The following is a 23,698-nucleotide window of genomic DNA, read 5'->3' on the forward strand; positions in this document are numbered from 1 at the left end:
ATTACCAGATTGATTCAGTACTTAAACTGTCTCTGGTTCCTTTTTACTTTTCAAGGCAGTGATGTAACACCATTGCCAGGGTTTAGATGCTTTAACAATCTCAAATCAAAGGCCTGAGAACACATTAAGCCAGCATAGCATTACCACTTTTATTGTCCATCCATGAATAGTCCTGCCACTCCACCCATCACTGTGATTATCATCAGCATAATTAGCTGATAGCAGCTCCATTAGTTTGCTATAAAGATGACTAATGACCGTGGATGTCCCTCAATGATCAAATAAAACAGATCCACAGAGCCTCTCTCCAACCTTTAAGAGTCCTGGTGATGAGCCAGATCAAAACAGCTTCATTTATTACAATGAAATGTTCTGCGTCCTTCTCCTCTAACACATTAATTCAGACTAGCTCTTTTTTGCTTCATGAATACATAAATAGCATTAGAGATGCAGTATTCTGTTCTGTTTCTGTATAAGGCACAGATTTGTGTCCAGAATCAGAATCAGAAACAGAATCATATTTATTACCGAAGTAAGTTTTAACTTGCGGGAATTTGCCTTGGTGTATTTGGTGCATACAATAAATATATTAAAAAGGAAATAAATAATAAGGCACAGTACTGCTACAGTCATAAACATAAATACAGAATAGATTTATTACAATGTAAATTATGTTAAAAGACTGTTATAATAACTGTTTTAGAAAGGGCAAGAAGGAAGGCTGTACAGTTTAGTGCAGGGTGTACAAAGATATTGATCAGGGGATGTGCAAAAGTTCAAAGTATGTATAATAGTGCATAGCATTGCATAGTGCAATGGTCATTGGTAATAGTTTACAATGTGTGTTCATGTAACGTGTAGTGACTGTGGGTGGGGGGTTAAGGGTCAGTCAGAGATGGTCAGTTGTGTCCCGGGCCTTGTTGATGAGGCCCACTGTAGTCTGGAAGAAACTGTTTTTGTGGTATAAGGTTTTGGTCCTGCTGGACCGTAGCCTCCTGCCAGAGGGGAGGGGCTCAAAAGGTTTGTGTCCTGGGAGGCGGCGGAAGCAGGTACAGTGCCTCTGCAAAACAGCCTCGGGAAGGAACTTGTTTTGGTGGAACATGTGTACGTAGGGAGGCAAGCTCTGGAACTGAAATGGCTTCCCATTACACTAAGAGTTTTACAACAACAAAAAAGGTAAACATAATTTGATTGTCAGTTCTAGCTTGGAGGATGTTTCCCAAATGGACCAGAGTTTAGAATGCCAACACAAAGAAAGCGAAAGGTGAGGGACATCTGACGGAACCTCCGGCGGCATGAACCACTCAGCATGCTCAACATGAGCATGCCTCATGTTTTCTTTTTTCTTTTTAGCTCAGAGTTCATGATGTATGCTAACATTTTGAAAAAAATATCCTTTTTGTTTTTTATTTGCTTCTCATTCCTAATTTTTGAAATACAAAAAAACACACAAAAACAGTGACTGTGTTAGAAAAGGAAACTTTTATCTCTGTTATCAGTCACATAGCAACAGTGTTTTCACGTTAACCACTTGGACACCAAGCATAATGTGTACTGTGTACTGAACGCCCCATGTCAAAAATATGACCTATATGTCTGTTTCTGTGTGTGTCTGTGTAGGTGTATGTCAGTTGGTGAACAAGATGGAGGAAGCATCAGGCAGTGTGAAAGCCTTCAACAGGAACGATGAGCAGTTCCTGGAGGCATTTGCCATCTTCTGTGGTCTCGGCATCCAGAACACACAGATGTACGAAACAGTGGAGAGAGCCATGGCCAAGCAAGAAGTCACTCTGGAGGTCAGCCTTACAGACACACACACACACACACACCAGGTTTGAAAATTTCATTTTCTGTCCCGGGAGCAGAAGCACACTATCTGGGGAAATTGAATTGTTTTTAAGGTATAATTTCAGCTGCAGTCCAAACACCATCTTTTCATCTTTTAAGCAACACTAAATGCAATAAGAAGACAGATCGCTTTATTATATTATTTGGTGGTATTACTGTAAAACATAGCCTATTACTGTAATACAATATAAGGTAATTTATGTTAATCAGCATTATTCCGTCATACAGTATGCTGCCACCTCTGCCAGTATTTAGCCCAGGAAATTGTTTTGGATAGAGTATGAATCCAGTGTTCTTGCATGCTTTGGTGGGCTTTCATGCATTGTTCAATCTTTTAAAGTATTTCCACTCAAAGCTGGTGGCAGACATCGTGTTAGCCTAATTTAGATGGTAGGGCCTAGATGAATCAGGTGGGCTAAAAGGAAAGTTAGCCTTTATTTAACTGAAATGAAAAAAGAAAGCCTATTTATTGTTGTAGATTTTGTCATACAGTATTTTAGGGAGAGGCTGCTCAGTGTGTGCCCAGACTATAAAGACTGATATGCCTATTTAATAGAGATGTGTGAAACTTATTTATAGTTTTTCTTGGATTTTTTATGGGATTAGCATCAGGATGGGCAAAGCCATCACAACACAGAACATGTTTGCCCTAAAAACATACAGCATAATCAAATTTAACCTAAAAACCTAATCACAGCTCCCTGACTTATAATAAACAGGATAAAGCAACTTAACTTAACTGGCAGCCTACCACTACAACTCTACGACGAATAACTGCTACCAGCATGGCAGATCCCTCACCTTACTAATCATTCAGAAGACACTTACTGTTCAGTAATTTCCCAGTTTGGGATTAATAAAGTCCATCTATCGATCAATCTAGTTAGTCAATGTTGCTGAGTTGGGGGATTTAATGTAAAACATCAGAAAGTGAGTTTGGCTTCTAAGATTGATAAAAACACAACACAATCTAAAATCAAATAAGACCTTAATGCTAAAAGAAAAAGTCTAATTGGTGACTTTAAGTGAAGCAATGTCTAAAATAATACTATATTGCGCAATATATATCATGTTACCTGTTAAATGTTAAAGCCGTACTGAGTTAGAAGTTTATTAATAATTAATGAATAATGAATAGGCCTGTGTGAACTTTGCAACATATACTGTACTTAGGTTAATGATAATTAAGCAATAGTGTACAACAGGCCATTGTATGTTGTGATTACATCAAGTATGGCAATATGAAAGTTATAGTCACATTGGGCTGGGCTTACATATCCGAGGTGGTTAAATGCTAAACGCTAAAAAAATGCAGACAGTAACAAAAACTAACTAACCAATGTTTTTGTCAAAGTAGTTTGGTGGCTTTAAGGAGAGCATATATAAGGGCTTTTGTTACTTGTAGTAAAAGGCTGTCTGACTGCACGTTAAAGCCGTGAAAATACTGTAAATATAGCATCCACTTAAAGGAACAAGCCGACTTATTGGGAATTTAGCTTATTCACCGTAACCCCCAGAGTTAGATAAGTCGATACATACCCTTCTCATCTCCGTGCGTGATGTAAGGCTGTCTGACGGCTCCAGCGGCATCAGGCCAGCACAGAACATCAGGTGAATGGTTCCAGCAATCCTACTGCTCCCAATAAGTGACAAAATAACTCCAACATATTCCTATTTACATGTTGTGATTTGTAGAGTGACAGCGTATACAAAAAACAACATAACATGAGACACAGCCACCTTCTATCCCTAAACAAACCAGGAACTATATTCTCAGGCGAAAGAATATAGTACTTTGGCGGAGTGATATGCTCGCAGCAAGCCTGTCTGAGAATATAGTTCCCGGCTTGTTTACTGTTAGAAGATGGCTGTGTCTCATGTTACGTTGTTTTGTGTACACGCTGTGACTCTACAAATCACAACATGTAAATAGGAACATGTTGGCGTTATTTTGTCACTTTTGTCACAATTTGGAGCAGTAGGATTACTGGAACCATTCACCTGCAGGATCTGTGCTAGGCTAAGCTAATGCTGGAGCCGTCAGGCAGCGTTACAGCACGCACGGAGATGAGAAGGGTATGTATGGACTTGTCTAACTCTAGGGGTTACGGTGAATAAGCTAAAGTCCCAATAAGTCGGCGTGTTCCTTTAAAGGGATACTTTGCTGATTTCTAGTGTGTCATGGCAGTGTGTGTGCAGATGCATGGCTTCCCTCCGTAGCGCCAGCTATCAGTTCGTTTATATTTTTTTTCCCAAACGCAGAATGATAAGTGCAAAGGAATTAGATGTCATAGCCAATGTAATCAATGAACCATTCAGATTGCTTGTTTTGAGCTAACAAAATCAAATGATCAGAAACTGATGTTCACCACAAAGCCAGAAGAATTTGAGATGCATGTTAGATGGCAGGTGATTAGGTCTTATTAATACAGAGAACCTGATATGACCCAAAGTCTGCATGCCTTATCTTTTTTATATGTGTTCCAGGTCTTGTCATATCACGCCTCCGCTGCAGACGAAGAATCGCAGGAACTCCAGGTAACCACGGTAAATTAAATTTTATTCATTTAACGATGTACACTTTCATGCCCACATGACCTTTAATTCAACTGAATTTCAATTCATTTTTATTTATAGTGTCAAATCACAACTGGAGTTATCTCAGGACAGGGCTGGACTGGAACAAAAAATTGGCCCTGGCATTTTTGGCCCAGGCGGCCCACACCCACCGTGATTGGTCAGACACCTTCCCTGCAGACAGTCCTCTTAAAATATGCGTGCATTCTATGATATGAGTTGCCTAGTGTTCAGCGTTCATGTGATCGTTTTGGATCCTTCAAGAGGGGTCTCAAGACTAATCTGTTGATCTTATACTTAAATAATGAATTCATTCTTAGAGTTATGATTTGTATATTTATGGTATTTTTTATAATTTTTTATTATTGATATTTGATATTGTATTGTCATTATTGTTATTATTACTATTTTGCTTAATATTGGCTTAGCAACTTTAAAAACAGTTTACTGTTAATTTTAACTATTGTAGGATTCATATTTTGTCACTTTGGACACAAGTGTCTGCTAAATACAATAACCATATAACCAAAACCTTTCCCAAATGCTACAATAAAGCTGAGAGTAGTATATGCCCTGGAAAAGAGCACCAATACAAGACTTTTCAGCTACCCAACAGGCTAACCGCCAGTACTGACACAACTATTACAGCTCATGTCTCAGGGCCGGGAGGCGTGGCCTTAGTGGGATTCGTAAATTTGCGGCCCGGAGTGTGGAAGGGGGTTCCTGGATTTGATTGGGTCAGGCCAGTGCCAATAAAGAAAATTAACCAATGGGCTGCAGTGATTTCTTTATGGGCCAGCCAGGCCAAAAAATTAAATAATAATTTTATATCTGCGATTCAGATGGCCAGTCCAGCCCTGTCTCAGGACATTTTACAGAAAGAGAAGGTCTAAACCACACTCTATAATTTACCAAGACCCAGCAATTCCTTTAAACATGCAGAAACCTCAGACAGACCCAGACTCTTGGTAGGCGGCCATCTGCTGCTGCCGGTTGGGACACAGAGACACAGATATACAGATATGGAGAAATATAATTCATAATAATTGTAGCAGTTGAATGATGAAGATTCATGCATGGAATATTCAATAAGTAGCCATAACCACACATAGTGACACACACGCACACACAGCCGTATCCTTGAGAAGCAGTCATGTAACACAACACCACACTGCTGAATCAGCAAGAAAGCTCCAGGATAGCCAGTCTATATGGCTGCTTACCTCATATAAACACACATGCACACACACTTGTAGTGGAAATAATTGGCCAATATAGCACTAAATGCATTTAGTTAGCATTTAATTACTTTGAATTGCCTTGTTTCCAGTCATGGTTATGACTCGGATCATGATATGAACGGTTATTACAAGTAGAAAGAAGAAGTTTGAGAGGGGCAAGTGTGATTTTAAGGACAAGGTGCAAAACATACCATTTCAAAAAATGAATATAAATTCATTTTTAGATTATTTTGAAGAAAGCTAAATTGCAACAATGTTTTTATATATATAATAAAGAAGCAGAAAACACTATTTTTCAACACATTTCATTTGAGTAAAAACTTTAAGAAGACTTCTCATTTCAGAAAACAAAACTGCATTTTTAAGATTTTTAATTAAAAACACCAGACGTTTTTTTTGTTTTCTGAAATGCACTTCAGGACCTCCACAGAATGAACATTTTTCAGAGATGACGTAGACAGTGTGACCAGAGTATATAATATATATATGCTGCTGTCACTGATGCATGAAAATCACAGAGTCAGACGGTGTTGCATTGGCACTATTTTGATACAATCACACACATCCCATCTTTAACTGATGTTTGCAAAGTTTCTAACAGTGACCACATGGTGTTGTAATTTGTCTCTGAGTTTAGAGGCCACTTGTAGGCATTCTTTTAGGTGTTTCAAAGCTCTCCTCAGGTTGAAGGAGCAGGGGAGGTGGTCAGGTTGTTGTAAATGGTGTCATAGGCACCATTTACAACAACCTGACATTTTCTTCCGTGTGTGCTCACAGGGGCACGCCCTTTAAAAAAAAATAAAAGTAGTCAAAAATTGTTTGCATTTCAGTACCTTAGGAAATGTACAGCGGCTGACGCGAACACACACTCCTATTAACTCAATAATTTAGCCGTAAAGTTGGCTTTCAACTCAGGACTGTGCCAATTCTCACAAATACAGATAGGATTGGAGATGAAAATTTTAACTGACACGTAACCGCGATCAGCTTCGTGGGAAATTAAGAATCAATGCCACCAACATAACCAATCACACTATGACAGACGATCCACTTAGCACCAAATGCAATGTTTAATTTTAAATGAATGTAGCCTACTGGTAGTCTGGCACACGTGGGTGGTCAGTATTTTCCGTGGGTGCTCAAGCTCCGGAGCACCCATGGATTTCTAATGTGTGATGTGTAATGTGGCAGTTAAAGACAAAAAAACATTATAGCGCCAGCTAGTGATCCACATGTGTGATTTTTGGTAGGTGTGGTCCATGACCGATTGTCCGTCTACCCTGTAAATATAAAGTTGTTCACATTAGTATAAGTGCTTAATTTAGACATGGGTCCCATAGGCCACGCCCACTTTGACCCCTCGGTACCCCACTCTAGAGTTGGCCTCAGGATTGGCCCTAAATGTTACCTATCAAATTTTGTATAAATCGGATGAGCCATTCATGAGATATAAACTTTTTGTACTTGTAGCGCCCCCCTAGTGAACAAATTTCATACAACACGTGGAGAACCTCCAGAGCAGGGGTCACCAACCTTTTTGAAACTGAGAGCTACTTCATGGGTATTGAGTCATACGAAGGGCTACCAGTTTGATACACTCTTCTGAAATGACAAATGTGCTCAGTTTGCCTTTAGTTATATATGATTATTAATGATTAATGACACTCATCTATGTGAAGACACTGATCATGTTAATGATTTCTCACAATAATTATCAACAATGACTTAACAAGATGGGAAACAGATAATATCAATATTCAATTTTCATTTTTAGAACAGGCCTGAGGGCTACTCATGTGGTCCTTGGGGGCTACCTGGTGCCCGCGGGCACCGTGTTGGTGACCCCTGCTCCAGAGGGTCATGACTAAGAAGAATCTAAAGTTTGGCGTTGATAGCTTTTATTTTGGCCGAGATATGGCAAAGTTGGTGTTTTCATAGTTAGCTACACAAATTAGTTTGTGCGTTATATGCACAATTTTTATCGTATAAAAATTCTTTTTACAACTTTTTGTCAGGTCAATCTGGAGATGCTACGGTCCAAGTTTCGTGCAGATCGGTCGCACAGTCTAGGAGGAGTTCGAAAAAGTAGGGTTTTGATAAATCGCGATTTTTCACGCATAAAAGTCTAGGCGGAAATGGCTGTGGCCTATATCACGTGATTCAGTTGGATCCAGGGAATGCGTAGATGTATGGTTTTTGAATGTCCGGTGTATGGTGTGGGAGTTATAGGGCCAAACGCGTTTTTTCTGCTATAGCACCACGTAGTAGTGGAAGTGGGTCTTTGCGGAGTTCTGGACCAGTCCTGAAAATGGCAACTCCCCACCATGTACGGTTAAGGCTGTAGTCGGAGTTTTAGGCGGAGAAGAATAAAAATAATCCTTAGAAAAAACAATAGGGTTCCATGCTCCGTTGGAGATGTGAACCGCGATGCCTTGCATTACGCGGTTCTCATGCTCCCTCGGGCTTGGACCCCTAACAAGAGTAACGTATGTAACTATGTTTCTCTAGCTCACTTCTAAGTATCTAACTGGTTTTCTGACAGTACTGCAAGGCAGCTTTTCAAAAATCAATCAGTACAGCCAGTTTTCACACCGGTCACAGCCTTAAACAATGACAGCACATGACCATCTCAAAAGGTCTGGTTCCGTTATCCTCCTCTCGTGGAAAGGTGGCTGAACTAACAGCATAACCTAATTAAGAGGCCTGCCTCGGGTGCTAGGGAGAGGATGTATTTAGGACACAGACTTGATTTTTTTGGGTGTCTACCCAAGAGAAATACAGTATGTGTTACACATCACAGGGTAAAACCCTCTCAAAATGATGCAGTTTAAGCTGCTACTCTAACTGCAGCAGCAGTTTTATGTCAGTTTTGTCATATAAAATGAAATAACGAATTAAGATTAAGATTACCAGTGATTAGTCCAATTAAATAATGCATGACACTTTTATATTCATGTGTGTATATCATTGAATCCACATTTCCTGTGTGTGTGTGTATATGTGTGTGTGTGTGTGTGTGTGTGTGTGTGTGTGTGTGTGTGTGTGTGTGTGTGTGTGTGTGTGTGTGTGTGTGTGTGTGTGTGTGTGCGTGCGCGTGTGTTTGAAGGTAGCCACAGTGCCGTCAGCACAGTCATTGCGTCTCCTGGACTTCAGCTTCAGTGACTTTGACTTGTCCGACACGGAAACCACGCTGGGTACTATTCGTATGTTTGTCGACCTCAACCTGGTCCAAAACTTTCAGATGAAGTACACGGTAAGAACTGACCTGGAATGTTATTGAAGTAGATTATAGGTAAGCATTTTCCATTGACACTTTGGTCCACAGGAGGATTCATTAAAATGATTTGTGGTCCCCACAGGATGAACCTAATGGTCACTTCAACACTAGAAATACTAGAATACTGAAATTAACTAAGCACTGTCATACTCCCCAGAGGTTGAAACTTTTTCACTTTGGGCACTTCATAACTTTTCCTCCAGCACCACCCTCATATCAAGATATTGAATTGTTTGTTGTAACATTTGGTGAGCATGCTTCTTAGTTAGTAAACTGTTAACCACATGACCTTTTCCTCTGGAGCCACTCTGCAGGACAAACTTCTGGTCAGTGTTTAAGAATAGAATTATCATCCATCTGTTCATTATTATCCAATAATATGTATATGTGGTGTAATCAACATTGCAGCCTTCATGGGGCTGCAAGCAAAGCTTTAGACATTGACTTGTTATTTGTGTATGATTATATTGTGATTACAGTATAGTGTAAGTGAAAATCTACATTATTCTGATGGCCTACATTTTCGTTTGGTTGACATCTGTGCATTAAAGGTGCCCTGTAGAGTTTTCTTGTACACAAACATTGGCTGTCCTGGATAACTGGCATCACTCCAGCTGGTTATCAACTGGCTCAGTTAACTCTCGCTTTTCACATCAAGCTATGGGCGCGCCCATGTGAAAGAGGGGGAGTTGTTCATACAACATTAACGGAACCATGAATAAAGTACTTAATATGAAATTAATTGAAGCAGTGATAAAATGTGGTTATCGCAACAGCAAAAGTGATATCCAACAAGCTTAAATGTCCAATATAATAACTAGAATATAATAAGAAGTGGTAGAAACACTAGACACTAATTAAAGTAGTATTAGCAAATATGTAAATTTCAGTTTGTTTTGATTCTAGCGGCCCCTTTAGACTAAAGTGGTAGTGTTTTTACCACACCTGCTGTCCTAAAGCTCTTTTCTTTATGGTACTTTATTTCCCACTATAGATTACTGGGAGGTCATATAGTTGCGATGAATATTTTCCTCAGACAGAAAATCATTCATGTACAATAAGAGAATAAGTTACAGATGCATCGCTGCATTTCAAGTGTTACATACGGTAACTTAGCCTACTTTAGATGTCTCGTGAGATAAACCAGTTGTTACTGTCACTGTGTCACGAGCAAATCATTAAGAGATTGTTGTAGCAACCAACATAATAATAATTTAGATTAATATAGCACATTTCATGAAACCCACGGACACTTTACACAGGAACAGGGGGGACAAGGGAAAAGAAAATAGTAGACCAACACAAACATGGAGTAAAAGGAATAAAACGTCTTCACTAAATGGAAGGGGGACGTAATTTAATGTTGGCTACTGACGTACAACCACATCACGCAATCTAAATTTTATGTATAAAATAGACATACTTGAGAGCCAATTTGGGGATGTTTTTGAATCATTTATAATCCAGTAAATGTCTCCATCTGTTGAAAGCCCGACCGAGTATGACTCGGTTTCACCCGTCGTCAGATAGTTAATGCCGGATAGGATTTATCCATTTATATTTAATGATGCATTAATAATCATGGAAGCTCATTAATTGTGTAAATTATTTTTCTAATAAAAGAAAAACCGAGGGTTTAGTTTTTAATATTTATTGCTCTTTATTAATCGTCACCTTAATGTAATGTCAGCACTTTTGTCCCATTCAGGATCCTATAGGAATGAAGACTCAGTTTCCCAGTGATCTAGTTGTTCAGTATTGGGGCTGTGGACAGGTTAGCCGTGCAGCATAGGTTGCCTACCCATGTTCAAAGTGCCTAAAGATAGCTGAACAACATACTATTCTGGGTTTGTGGTACAGGTCCCTGTTTGCAAAAGCAAAAATAAAAGCTCATACATACATTATGAACAAAATGAGGTGAATGGTCATTTAATTATATGAAAATGTGACCCGTTACTACATAACCACAGGGAATATTTCTGAACACACATACCCAAAGTGGAGACTAAGCCTGCATTACATTACAAAAAATACAAAAGCTTTATTATGTTGTATATTATATATAATATACACACACACACACACACACACACCCGCTCACTGCTGGCTTTGGCTTACGTCCTCAGCACACTTTCCATGTGAAGAGGTCCTTGTGTGTTGGTGGCTGACCTGTGGAGTGCCTGCGGAGAGAGGCCTCATAAAGAGAGCCTTTGATTGGAGGAGAGCTGACACACTGACCACCCCGAGCATAACAGCCTGGCTGGGGGTTAACGATCCCTCTAGAGAAAATTTTAGTTTAGTTTTACTCATGTCGTGTAGCAAAGACGAACGAAGCATAGAGCATTGATTTTCTGGCAGAGTGCTGAGTCTTCACTTTCAGAAAAGGCAAACATCTTGTTTATAACCAGTGGAGTGACAGAGGTATTTATACTCTAGACCAGTTATTCAATTATGAAGGTATGTTAAGTTTTGAAAACCTGAGAGCTAGCGTTGAGGTCCCTAGGACATCCTTCTTCCTTTATCTTCGCTTAAGATCAGCCCTAAAATGTTATGGAGTACCATGGGGGAACAGTCTTGAGATGCACCCAATCATTAAATGGCTTGTTGATTCTCCGGTGAGAGGATTAGTGTCCAGGATTTATGCTAAACTGATGCAAGTATCCGTAGGAGAACTCCCATAGTAAAGAAATGGGAGCGAGAGTTTAGCCCGGAGGGGAACGTAATTAATTGGGAGGCAGTTTGGGACAATATTTCCCACTGTTCCAAGAACCCAAATCACCAGCAGATCCACTTCAACATATGCCATAGGACATATTGGACTCCTCAGAAGAGATATGTCTCTAAAGGCATTCCTACTCCCTATTGCACGTGTTGCCAACCTGAACAAACTGGAACTTTCCTGCACATGGTCTGGGAGTGTGAACAGGTGCATGAATGTTGGAATAAAACAAGATCAATAATATCTGATGTGATAGGATGTTGAATTCCTACTGACCCGATTGTTTTGTTACTTAAAGGTCCCATGGCATGATAATTTCACTTTATGAGGTTTTTTAGCATTAATGTGAGTTCCCCCAGCCTGCATATGGTCCGCCAGTGGGTAGAAATGGCGATAGGTGTAAACCGAGCCCTGGGTATCCTGCTCTGCCTTTGAGAAAATGAAAGCTCACATGGGCCCATCTGGAATCTTTACGTCTTTAAGGTTACCTCCCCTTTCTCTGCTTTGCCAGCCCAGAGAATTTGGCCCACCCATGAGAGAGTGACATCATGGCATTCAAACGAGAAAAGTGGCAGTTGGTCAAGTCATAGTTATGCTTGAGCTCTCTACAGCAAGGATTAACAAAGCCAAGTCATCAACTATAGACAGATGGAAAAACGCAACAGCACAAGTGTCAGTCCTAATGACCTCAGCATCACAAGAATTATAGGAGAGTGACTAGGCAAGGTGTGATCCCTGATTCCTGTTTTTTTTGTTTATTTGTTTTTCTTTCCTCGAGACAGCAGAGTGTGGTTTGTGGGAGAGGGTTGTTGTTCTTGTTCAATTGTGTTTCTGTTCTGTATGTTCAAAAATGTACTGAAAAAAACATTCTGACAGTCAAGCCCCTTTGCTCATCACATTTGCTTTTACATTCTTGTTTTTCTTTAGTCACACATTGAATCTCAAAGCTAAAATCAAATCCGAACAATTAAAAATCAAAGTTCAATTATAGCACAGTAATAGTTACAAGAACTGAATTCAAGGCTGGGAAAAACATGGCTAACTGCCCTGATTCCCCCAAAACTATGGGCCAGATTAGCTGGCTGCTGTAACATGTGTATGTAACATGTTGCCTGATTAAGCACAACTTACATACATCATGTTAGCTTAATATAAAATACACTAATGAATGCTCTTAAAACTTGATTTTGAGACAGAAACATGAAACAGACATAGTTTGGACAATATTGTCTTTATGGTGGCAAATGTCCTAAAAATTAGTCAAATTACCAAAACCAGTTGACATGCAGTGAACCTAGGGCCCCTTGGGATGTGGGGCCTCAGGGTGTTTAATGGAAGCACTGTTAAATGGCATAGTTGAGAGGTCTAGTTCTTTGCATTGTTTTTGTTCAATATCTGACAGTGTTCGGTGGGATGGATCCATTTGGTTAGGATTTGCAAGTGTTTATAAAAGTTTGGTGCATCGAGAATAAAATGTTGTTATTGTTGAATTTAGAGGGTTGAACCTTGTGGTGGGTGGGTGTAATGAAATCATTGAGAAAAGGTAATTTATTTTGGGTAGTTGTTATCTTGGTGAATGCTATTCTTCTGATTAATGAGACTGGTAGGTTCATCCATCTGTTTGTGTCATCTTTAATTGTTTTGATGAGTGGGTTGAGATGTAAGTGTGGTTCCTAAGTATCTTATGTGGAGGGAGGGTTTGGTGATTACAGGGCAGCAGGATTTCTCCTTTTGGAAAGTTATAAGATAAGATAAAACTTTATTGTCTTTTCACACAGAATTTCTTCTTGCATTGTCCACTCCAACAATCAACAGATAACAATAAAAACACAAACATAAAAAAAAAAAAAAACTGTATGGTCACCCAACAAACATCTGACACATCTTTCCGTCATGCACACACACACACACACACACACACACACACACACACACACACACACACACACACACACAGGTAACAGTGTTGATTATGACCTGTGAATAGGTTTATGGTTCCTTGTAGTGAGTCTTGTGTTTTCTGTTAGTAGAGTATGATATCGTCTGCGTATAAGCTTATTTTATGGTTTATCGTAGTGGACAGTACACCGGTGATGCAATATTTCTGATGGACGTATTGCAGCAAGTGGTTGGATGCATGTCTTCCTTTGATGGGACCTGTTTGATCAATATGTTTTATAGATGGATAAGATAACTCTTTGCTGATTATTTTTATGTCTGTGTTGATAAGATACGTAGGGCCATGGCTGGACGAAGGCTCTATCTTGTAAAGGAGCACTGAGTTCAAATGGAGTTTATTGGCCTTTCTTATATCAATAAATATTGTGCTTGTGTGGTGCACATCCAGCTCTGGAAAAGTCACTCACAAGGGATGAATAAATCCTTTCCTGCTCTTTCTCTTTTTTTCTTCTTTTATTTTTTAGAATTTACTCAAGTGGATTCTAAGTGTGAAGAAGAACTACAGGAAGAATGTGGCTTATCACAACTGGAGGCATGCCTTCAACACTGCCCAGAGCATGTTCACCCTCCTCAAGTCAGGACGCTTACAGGTCAGTGTAGCCAATCACTGCCTAGGACCAGGTGATTTGTTAAATTGCCTTTTACTAAAATCCTGTTAGGGGGTTGTCTGCAAGTGGACCCACACGAAGAACAGAGAACTGAGGCCTGTACTGTGAAGCAGGATTTGGGGTGACCCTGGGTGGTTCATTTCTTACCAGGCTGCATCGCAATGGTAACTTAAGCAGGCTAGGTTCGAGATAGTCTATATAAAGACATGTTAAGTCAGTTCTTAAAAAGCACAGGCACATTCCACAGTCAGATCAGACCCATTCGGAGTTCTGAATGGGATGATGCTGTGAATATTAGTTGATTAACAAGAGGACTGAAGTCTCCCTTATTTCCCAAATGGCTTCCCTGAATGCCCCACAATTCCTGCTTACATCCGCATTACCATGCAATAACTTTGAACAAAAAGTAAGAATAAATCCATTAAGTCATAAGTCTCTGTAGGTTGTTTCTCATTGTGAAGTACTGTAACATTAATTGAAACAACTGGCTCCACAGAATGTAAGTAATCAACCTAAAAACCTATAGTGTCTTTGGAGCCTCTGGACAATGGTTGGAACCTGGCAATAATGTTGAATGGACATTTGATCTGTAGCTAATGGGCTAAATTAAACAACACCTATGGGGGAACTGGTAAACATTCAAATTGTCTCTTACACCACTAAGAATAAAACAAGTTTGGAATACCTGGAATACAAGAGGTTTCTGTGACACAAAATCTGTATTTTGTATACATGTATATATGTGTGCATGTATGTAATGTAGTACATTATATTAAATGTACATATACAGTATTACAGTATGCAGTACATAGTTTTCTTTTCTATTTTTTTCTTTTTTTCCTTTCTTTCTTTCTTTTCTTTACGTGTGTATGGTATGTATATGTATATGTATTAGTAAACGTGTGTGTGTGTGTGTGTGTGTGTGTGTGTGTGTGTGTGTGTGTGTGTGTGTGTGTGTGTGTGTGTGTGTGTGTGTACTGTATTTATATACTTTTTTGTGTATATGTTTGCTTTGAGCATCACTGGGATTTCTTATGAAATGCAATAATTGCAATATATATATATATATATATATATATATATATATATATAAAAATCAGTATTTTCTGCAAAAAAATATTGTCAACTATCAGCAGCTGCAGTCTGAAATATCAGTGTTGACAGCTCTGGTGTTAAAGCTGCTGCGTCATGCGCCTTGCTGTCCACTCCAGGCTGCGTGCTGAGCATCCACACTGCCAACACTGTGTGGACAGTTACAACAGTACTAAGTGTACACAGACATGAGGCTTTAGTTTGGTTTAATTGTGGCAAAAGATGATCATCTGTTAACCAGCTGCCATTATGTGCATGTGGTTTTTGTGTGTGTGTGTGTGTGTGTTTTTTCACTCCCATTCTTTTCTTTGACTTGATTCACTGGTCCATCCCTTGACAGAATAACCTGAGCGATCTGGAGGTCTTGGCTCTGATGATTGCTACTCTCTGCCACGATCTGGACCACAGAGGTGTCAACAACTCCTACATACAGAGGTACAGTAGGAGAGCCTCAGTCACAGGAGTGTATGTATGATTGAATAGAGCTCAACAGTGTGGTTCTGAAAATGTTTACCGTACCTGCAAACCAGAGAACGGCTAGAGCGAGCTGCTACCATAGAAGTCTCTGATAGTTTCTGTTCACAGTGTTGTACCTTTGGCTTTTTTGTCGTTTTCAAATTTTGTTTGTGCCGAATCAAATGTTTTATGCTCACGATTTATCTCGGGGCTGGTTGGCTTGGTTCCACACGTAAAAACTCTTTGTATCAGCATTTAATGAAACGTCAATGGAGATATTGAACGGGGAAAAACACTTCCAGAACCATAACCTTTAAAAAAGTGGGCGGTCATTGTTGAGCTCTATATACTATGGAATGCCGTTTTATTCACAATTAAATAAATGAATGAATACATAAATAAATAAATAAATACATCATGAAATAAATAAATCAGGCAATAAATACATAAATAATTAAATAACTGTAATTATTTCATGGTACTTTTATTTCATAAGTCCATATTTATTTATTTCAAGAGACTTTTATTTTCCTAATGCCTTATTTATTTATTTCAAGAGACTTTTATTTTCCTAATGCCACATTTATTTATTTCCCTCTGTATTTATTTCCAGTTCTTATATGCAAATCAGGGGACGTGGCTATCTCTCACATTCAGAACAAGGTGAATGGGACTTCTTTGGCAGACCAACAACAAGACAATTTTAACAATTTTCGCCGTCTTATTCATCACTAAATTCACTTCTGACAACGTTTTAAGCGACAAATTAACTGTTTAGATTTCAAATATAGGCAGTCTTGCAAAAATCGACTGTCCGGCTCGTCGCTTGGACAGTCTCGCTCGGACACACCGCTGTAAACCGGAGGTGTCTCAGACCGCTCTCGTAAATAATGGCGTTTTTCCATTACATGGTACCTACTCGCATAGACAGTATATAATGGACCAACAGATCCCGTTGCTCTGAACGGAGACCAGTGAAGGCTATTAGAAGCACTTTTCCGGTGATGGCCAGCTTTACTGCGCAGCCTCCAACTGAGAGAATGTGACGTGAGCAACGTGTCTGAAAGTTGTAAGTCTTCTGGTAGCTGTGCCAAGAGAAATCTCAATCATTCCCAATCTTACAGATACGGAGAGTGTAGGTATATGTAAGGAGTTAACATGGGCACAGGCTAATTATTGCTAACTAACATGCTAGTTAACATTAGTAATTAAACCTAAACAGCTCATGTAAGTCGAAACTGCCTGCGAGCTTCTCCTGTACTATACGGTAATTCCTCTACTATGTGACAGTAAGTCACTTGGTTATGACACAATCGTTAGCTTATTTTTACAAAAACGTCTGCTACGGAGCCATAACGTGAGGTACAAGGTAATGAAGCCTTTTATACATTGTCGTGTTTCTTTGGAACTAAACAATGGACAAATAGAGTCTTTAAACATTTCTGATGTAAAGTTATTCGCAATCAAGTGACGTAAAAAAAAAATGGCGGTCAGCGGAATGCTAACAGGAGGTGATGGCCAGTTAGCAACAAAATGGCGCCATAGATGGCTCGAGTTCTGAAGCGAAGCTTACCCCCTTGCCTACTCGACTCGCCTCGACTCTACTGTGCGTCCCTTTTCCATTGCAGATTTTAGTATCGCCTCAGCGTGGCTGGTCGTCATAGCGACTGCCGTGGGCGTGGCTTGGTAGCGTAGCATTTCCCCCGACTCATTTCCTGGTTCTCGTTCTCCGTAAACAACATGAAATCAACAAGATAGTTAACTTTTCCTGATCCAAATTTCCCACCGTGGTCAGGAAGAACAGGGGAGACTCTTTGTTTCTCTCACTATATGACTCTAGAGTCACTACTCGCTGCCGAGCTAATCGCGTCACTCTCTCACTTCTCCCTCGCTCACCAGCTACACACACACACACGGCGATGGCCGGCACTCTCTCACTTCTCCCTCGCTCACCAGCTCCCCACACACACACGGCGACTCGACACACACACCAGCGCACCAGTATAACCATCAGGCCACTTGTATTCTACGGAGAAAGCTCTGCGAGCCTCCGGCAGCAAAAAAACACCGCTGGCTCAACTATTTAAAAATGCCGTCTGTCGCTAACAATGCAGTGATCAGTGACAATTCTTTCCGACCAATCAGCAGCCTGCAGGGTTTCCCGTCACCTTCTCGGCTCGCCTCAGCTCGCTTGGAACCTCGACTGAGGAGGTACTAAAAAAAGTACCTGTTAGCAGGTACCAGGTACTTTTTTTCGTAATGGAAAACCAAAAAATGCGAGTAGAGTCGAGGCGAGGCAAGTAGGTACCATGTAATGGAAAAGTGCCATAAGAGGCTTTTATTTCGCCGTTGACGGATGGTTTGTTTAAATATCACAACACATGTCCATCATAAGATTAATGGGAACCTGGGGTTAACTGTCTTTTCGGAGTTAAACTCAACAAGCACCTGACAACCTCGCTGGCCAGCCGTCTTTCACACACACACACCACCACACACACACACACACACACACACACACACACACACACACAGAGCCACAGCGCAGCAGCAGAGGAGTGGGTCCCAGAGGCAGCAGTAAAATCAGCCCACTTCGTAGCCACTAACCTCACCCAGGCACGTATCAGCCGTTTCTCCTAGTGGACCCTCTACCCTGTTTCTGATGTATCGTACATCCTGCACAAACACAATAGTTCACCATTTTCGCTAGGTCTCCAATATAACTGCTAGCCTACCCGTGGTTAGACTAACGGTAACTCTAGTCTTAGTGGAAGGGAGGGGGGGAGTGCTTAAAACCACTGTAAAAAGTTCCAACTTTTCATATTATATTCAGCAATTTGTTATAAAAAGCAATACAAAACAATGGTCTAATCTTTATGTTTAATAAGCACATTGCTTAACTTCATGAAAAATGTGACCTGCAATTTACACTTTAACAATGCCTCAGCTGTCGTGTCAACCTGCAGTGGACAGAGTACCACGAGCTGCCTGTTGTGGTGCTCTGTCAGGTCAACGCTCGTTGGTCATCTAGTTACCCCAGAATAGGTGACTGTGGGCTGGGCACACAGCACCGCAAACTGCCGGTCGTGGTGCTCCGTAAGGTCAGCGCTAGTTGGTGGTCTAATTACCCCAGAATAGGTGACTGTGCGCTGGGTAAAGACTACAGTGTTGCACTCTCACTTCACCAGCCTTTTTTTACCCACGGCTATGTTCTGAATGTGAAAGATAGCCTCGCCCCCTGATTTGCATATAAGAATTGGAAATAAATAGAGAGGGAAATAAATAAATGTGGCATTAGGAAAATAAAAGTCTCTTGAAATAAATAAATATGGTATTAGGAAAATAAAAGTTTCTTGAAATATATAAATGTGGACTTATGAAATAAAAGTCTCTTGAAATAAATGAATATGGACTTATGAAATAAAAGTAACATGAAATAATTACATTTATTTAATTATTTATGTATTTATTGCTTCATTTATTTATTTCATGATGTATTTATTTATTTATTCATTTATTTATTTATGTAATAATTTATTTATTTATGTATTTATTCATTTATTTATTTATGTATTTATTCATTTATTTAATTGTGAATAAATTGGCATTCCATAATATACAAGTTTGAGAAAGCACTGTGTGTTTCTCACATGTGTGTGTGTGTGTGTGTGTGTGTGTATGTGTGTGTGTGTGTCCAGGAGTGACCATCCACTGGCCCAGCTCTACTGCCACTCCACCATGGAGCATCACCACTTCGACCAGTGCCTCATGATCCTCAACAGCTCTGTAGGTGCACTCCCTCACACATATACAGTCAACCCATCATTCTTTTCTTTGCACCACCCCTCTACCCACCAACTACCACATTAAAGAAAACTAGTGCTGTCAAACAATTAAAATATTTAAACACGATTAATCACATTAATGTCATTGTTAACTCGCAATTAATCGGAAATTTTTTTCTATTCTAAATGTCCCTTGATTTCTTTTTTTCCCATTATTTTTTCTCATTTTAATGCTCTTATCAACATGGAAAAGTGGATCGGCTTGCTTTGTGCAAATGTTTTTTTATTGCAAACAACATTGGCATATACTGTAGTGTTCAATTTCACACTAACATTCTCACTTGGACCCATTTAGCTGTGGCTGCAGTAAGTTTGTTCTTAGTTGTGGTATCCATGTGCTTCTGTCTGAAGTCATCCATTATCGCCATCAAGTGGTATTTCAGACTAGACATGCTAAGATGATCAGTTCACAACGACAAAACACACAGATCACTTTGGTCTTGTCACTGGAACCATTTGGCAACTTTTTAAAAGTAAACTTTTCATTCAGAATCTTATTGGCGTCCATTTTGGCGTCTCGCGCTCGCCATCCACTCAAAACGTAACGTTAGCCTGCTACTCTTTGGCCGGCTCGCAAGCCCAAACAAGTGTGTGCGGCGTGCCTGTTGTTTTGTTTCTGGTCTAGCTAGATCCGGTGTGGTGTTGTAGTTTTTCTAACGCAGATGGATTTTATTGTCCATGTTTGTTGCATGGCGACATACCTGTGTTATCGGTTCAGAGCCCCAAAAACAGAACAGATCAGAAGAGAAATATAGATAATCCAGGGAGATGTCACCTTATTGCAGATATATCAGTATTGGCAGTGGTGGGATGTAACTAATTTAAGGAGACATTTTCTACTTTCTACTTCTACCCCGCTACATTTCAGAGAGAAAAATTGTACTTTTTACTCCACTACATTAATCTGACAGCTTTAGGTACTAGTTACTTTACACATTAAGATTTCTGGGGGGGGTTATATAGTCGTGATGAATGTTTTGCTCAGACAGAAAATCATTCATGTACAATAAGAGAATAAGTTACAGATGCATCACTGCATTTCAAGTGTTGCATACAGTAACTTTAAATGTCTCATGAGATAAACCAGGTATTACTGTCACTGTGTCACAAGCCAAAGCATTAAGAGATTGTTGTAGCAACTAACGTAATAACAAAGATTATTATAACACATTTCATGAAACCCACGGACGCTTTACACAGGAACAGGGGGACAAGGGAATCTAAAGTTATTTTATGAATGAAATAGACATATTACATACCTGAGGGCCAATTCGGGGACGTTTTTGAATCATTTACAATCCCGTTATTGTCTCCATCTGTTGAAAGCCCGACCGAGTGTGACTCGCGTTATCGCCGTTGTCTTTCACTTTCCCTTTTAACTTTTAGTTGTTCTTTGTTTAATTTCCTTCTTTCCTGTGATGGCCCTGCCCCAGTATCAGCCATAACTACGGCAGATAACTTCTAAAATAACATTAAAATAAAATTAGGCCAAAATAAAGAAATCTCCTGCTACCTTTTACCTGGCTCCGCTGGCTGGATACTAACACAGGCTTTTCCGTTGTAACAAAGAAATCTGTGACCCGTCAGAATGTGTTACTGTAGCGCCGTCTACCTGCTACAAATCATTCTGTGACTGTGCGTAAAAAAATCAGACCTGGGCAGAGGCATTAATAAAAACTATATAAACATAGCTAGTTTTTCACTGTTAGTTTCGTTTGCTGTTACAGGTCATTTAAGACTATTGTATGAAAAATGACAGAGCTTCAGAAACATTAAAAAGTTATATACTGTATAGTCACTTAAAGTAAAGGATGTGAATACTTCTTTCACCACTGAGTATTGATATACATTTTGGCCGAAAGGTAATAGCAGGGCAGAAGAAGCAGGGATGTGTGGTCTGAGGGAGAGGGCTTTGTAAACGCCAGGTGGTCCAGGGTCCAGGGCCAACACGGTCCAGAGTATTGTTTCCCCTGGTAAGAGTGTGGACATGCTTGTAGAAGTTTTGAAAAAAATAAAATTGCACACCAATTCCCTCACTACGCTGACCAGAGCGCTTGGTAACACTTTATAATTATGATGTTCATGTCTTCTGTAAAAAACTGAACTCTACATACTGTATATTCTGAAGAATTGTAGTGTTGTAATCATAATTAACTAAACATGACTTCTTCATTACTTCATCATGTTTGTGGCCCTTCAAATAAAGTGCTGACCTGCTCTATCTTTAACATTGATAAATAAGATATGATATGATTAATGGTGGCATACAATTAAATGTATTAAGAATTGAAGGAGCAAAATGATACAGAGGTCACTACATTGACACAACATACTGCAGATGCATTTTTATAGTTGCTTTATTTATAATGACATGAGGTGTGTCTGAACACCAGACATGTCTTGACATTTTTTCATTTTCCATTTGAGGGGTCACAAAGAGGATTGCTGCATATGGCACTGTTAATCATATCTTATTTATCAATGTTAAAGATGGAGCAGGTCAGCACTTTATTTGAAGGGCCACAAACATGATGAAGTAATGAAGAACTCATGTTTAGTTAATCATGATTACAACACTACAATTCAGTTTCTTTAGCCTGTCACTTTAACTACTGATTTACCAATGAAGAAAACATGAACATCATTAATAAATCAGAAATCATGAAGATTGAAAAACCTTCATGATGCATGAATTAACATATTGTTCCTGCATTAAGTCATGCATGAGATACTATTAATCCTTGTACATGAAATGTCCAAAATCTAAGTTTTAATAGACTTTTACTTTTGTGAAAGGTAGTTCCAAAGACAACTGTGCACTCTTTAAACAGGATTTTTCTGTATTAGGGTAGTCTATATCCACGACGTTCCACTTCTGGGATTGCTCTGGTGCCGCCGGAAATTCCGCCGGATGTCCCTCATTTTTGGCCGGATGTCCGTCAGCTTCCTCTTTCTTTGTGTTGTTGTTCTAACCTCTGGAGGATTTATGAGGACCATGGTTAAATGTAAATGGACTGTATTTATATCGCGCTTTTCTAGTCTTAACGACTACTCAAAGCGCCTTGACATAGTACAGGAACTTTTCACCTTTCACACACTGTAGTCGAGGATGCCGTACAAGGTGCCACCTGCTCATCAGATAAACATTCACACACATTTACACAGTGCGTGGCTGGCTAGTGCAATGCCAAACTAATATTAGGGTGAAGGTAGTAATCTCTGAGATTTATGTCTCTAAACCTGGTTAGATAAAACCTTGTACACAGAGCCTTGAAACCTTAAAACAATGGATTTATAACGTAAGCCTTTACATAAACAATGTGATCCTTGATGTGTATGTCACATAAAACTATATTCAGGCTGAAAGCACTTTGAATGGTCATCCTCAAACTGGTCACTGTTCAAATCATTTCAACCTGAGACTGCCAACAGTTTCTGCACAGGGAAAGAATGGCGTGCTAGTGGATGTTCACAGGCCTTAAAGCCCATGTTGCAGGTTAACCACCACTGTTGATTAATAGGTAGGGCCTACATATAGCACTCAATATATGTATATCATTGTTAAAAATGTCTCCAAATAGTGTTAAAGGCCAGTTTTTGTCAGGTTTTTGTCGTTTTTGGTATTAGTGGTTTTTTTCCCGCAATTCGGTGATGACGTCACGTTGGGGAGACGTGTATCAGCCTACTAGAACTATGGTGACTGACTGGGATGAGGAAGAGGGTTTTTTACTGTCCGTGAATAGCACCAAGTGAAAGTCAGTTTTATTTATATCTAGTGACAGTGATCATGTCGTTAGTTCAGCTAAGTACCGGTAAACGTATCTAGATCTAGAAAATACAAGGCATCATGCTAGCTATGTGATAACTTGCCAGTCCCACCTGTGAATTCCCTGATGGTTGTAAACACATAGATATGATTGATATCATGATTATATATCTCACGTTTTGATGGTAGCCTACTAGCTCCAGTAACAACATATTTGCCTGGTGTTTATTTATTACTTGGATGGGGATGCTGTTCAGCTTTTCACAAGTTTAGACAACTAGCTAACGCTACGCCCACGTTTCGCTAACAT

General features: G+C 39.6%; 1 protein-coding gene across 1 annotated transcript in view; it reads left to right on the top strand.

The window, feature by feature from the left end:
- pde5ab (phosphodiesterase 5A, cGMP-specific, b) overlaps positions 1-23,698 on the top strand; it is a 100,164-nt gene that overhangs the window by 61,585 nt on the left and 14,881 nt on the right. Inside the window, 6 exon segments of the mRNA XM_028564407.1 lie at positions 1,621-1,796; positions 4,336-4,395; positions 8,773-8,919; positions 14,086-14,211; positions 15,662-15,756; positions 19,476-19,563. Of these exon segments, the coding sequence (XP_028420208.1) occupies positions 1,621-1,796; positions 4,336-4,395; positions 8,773-8,919; positions 14,086-14,211; positions 15,662-15,756; positions 19,476-19,563 (692 nt within the window).

This window comes from Perca flavescens, chromosome 19, assembly GCF_004354835.1.
Source record: "Perca flavescens isolate YP-PL-M2 chromosome 19, PFLA_1.0, whole genome shotgun sequence".
Taxonomy (NCBI): domain Eukaryota; kingdom Metazoa; phylum Chordata; class Actinopteri; order Perciformes; family Percidae; genus Perca; species Perca flavescens.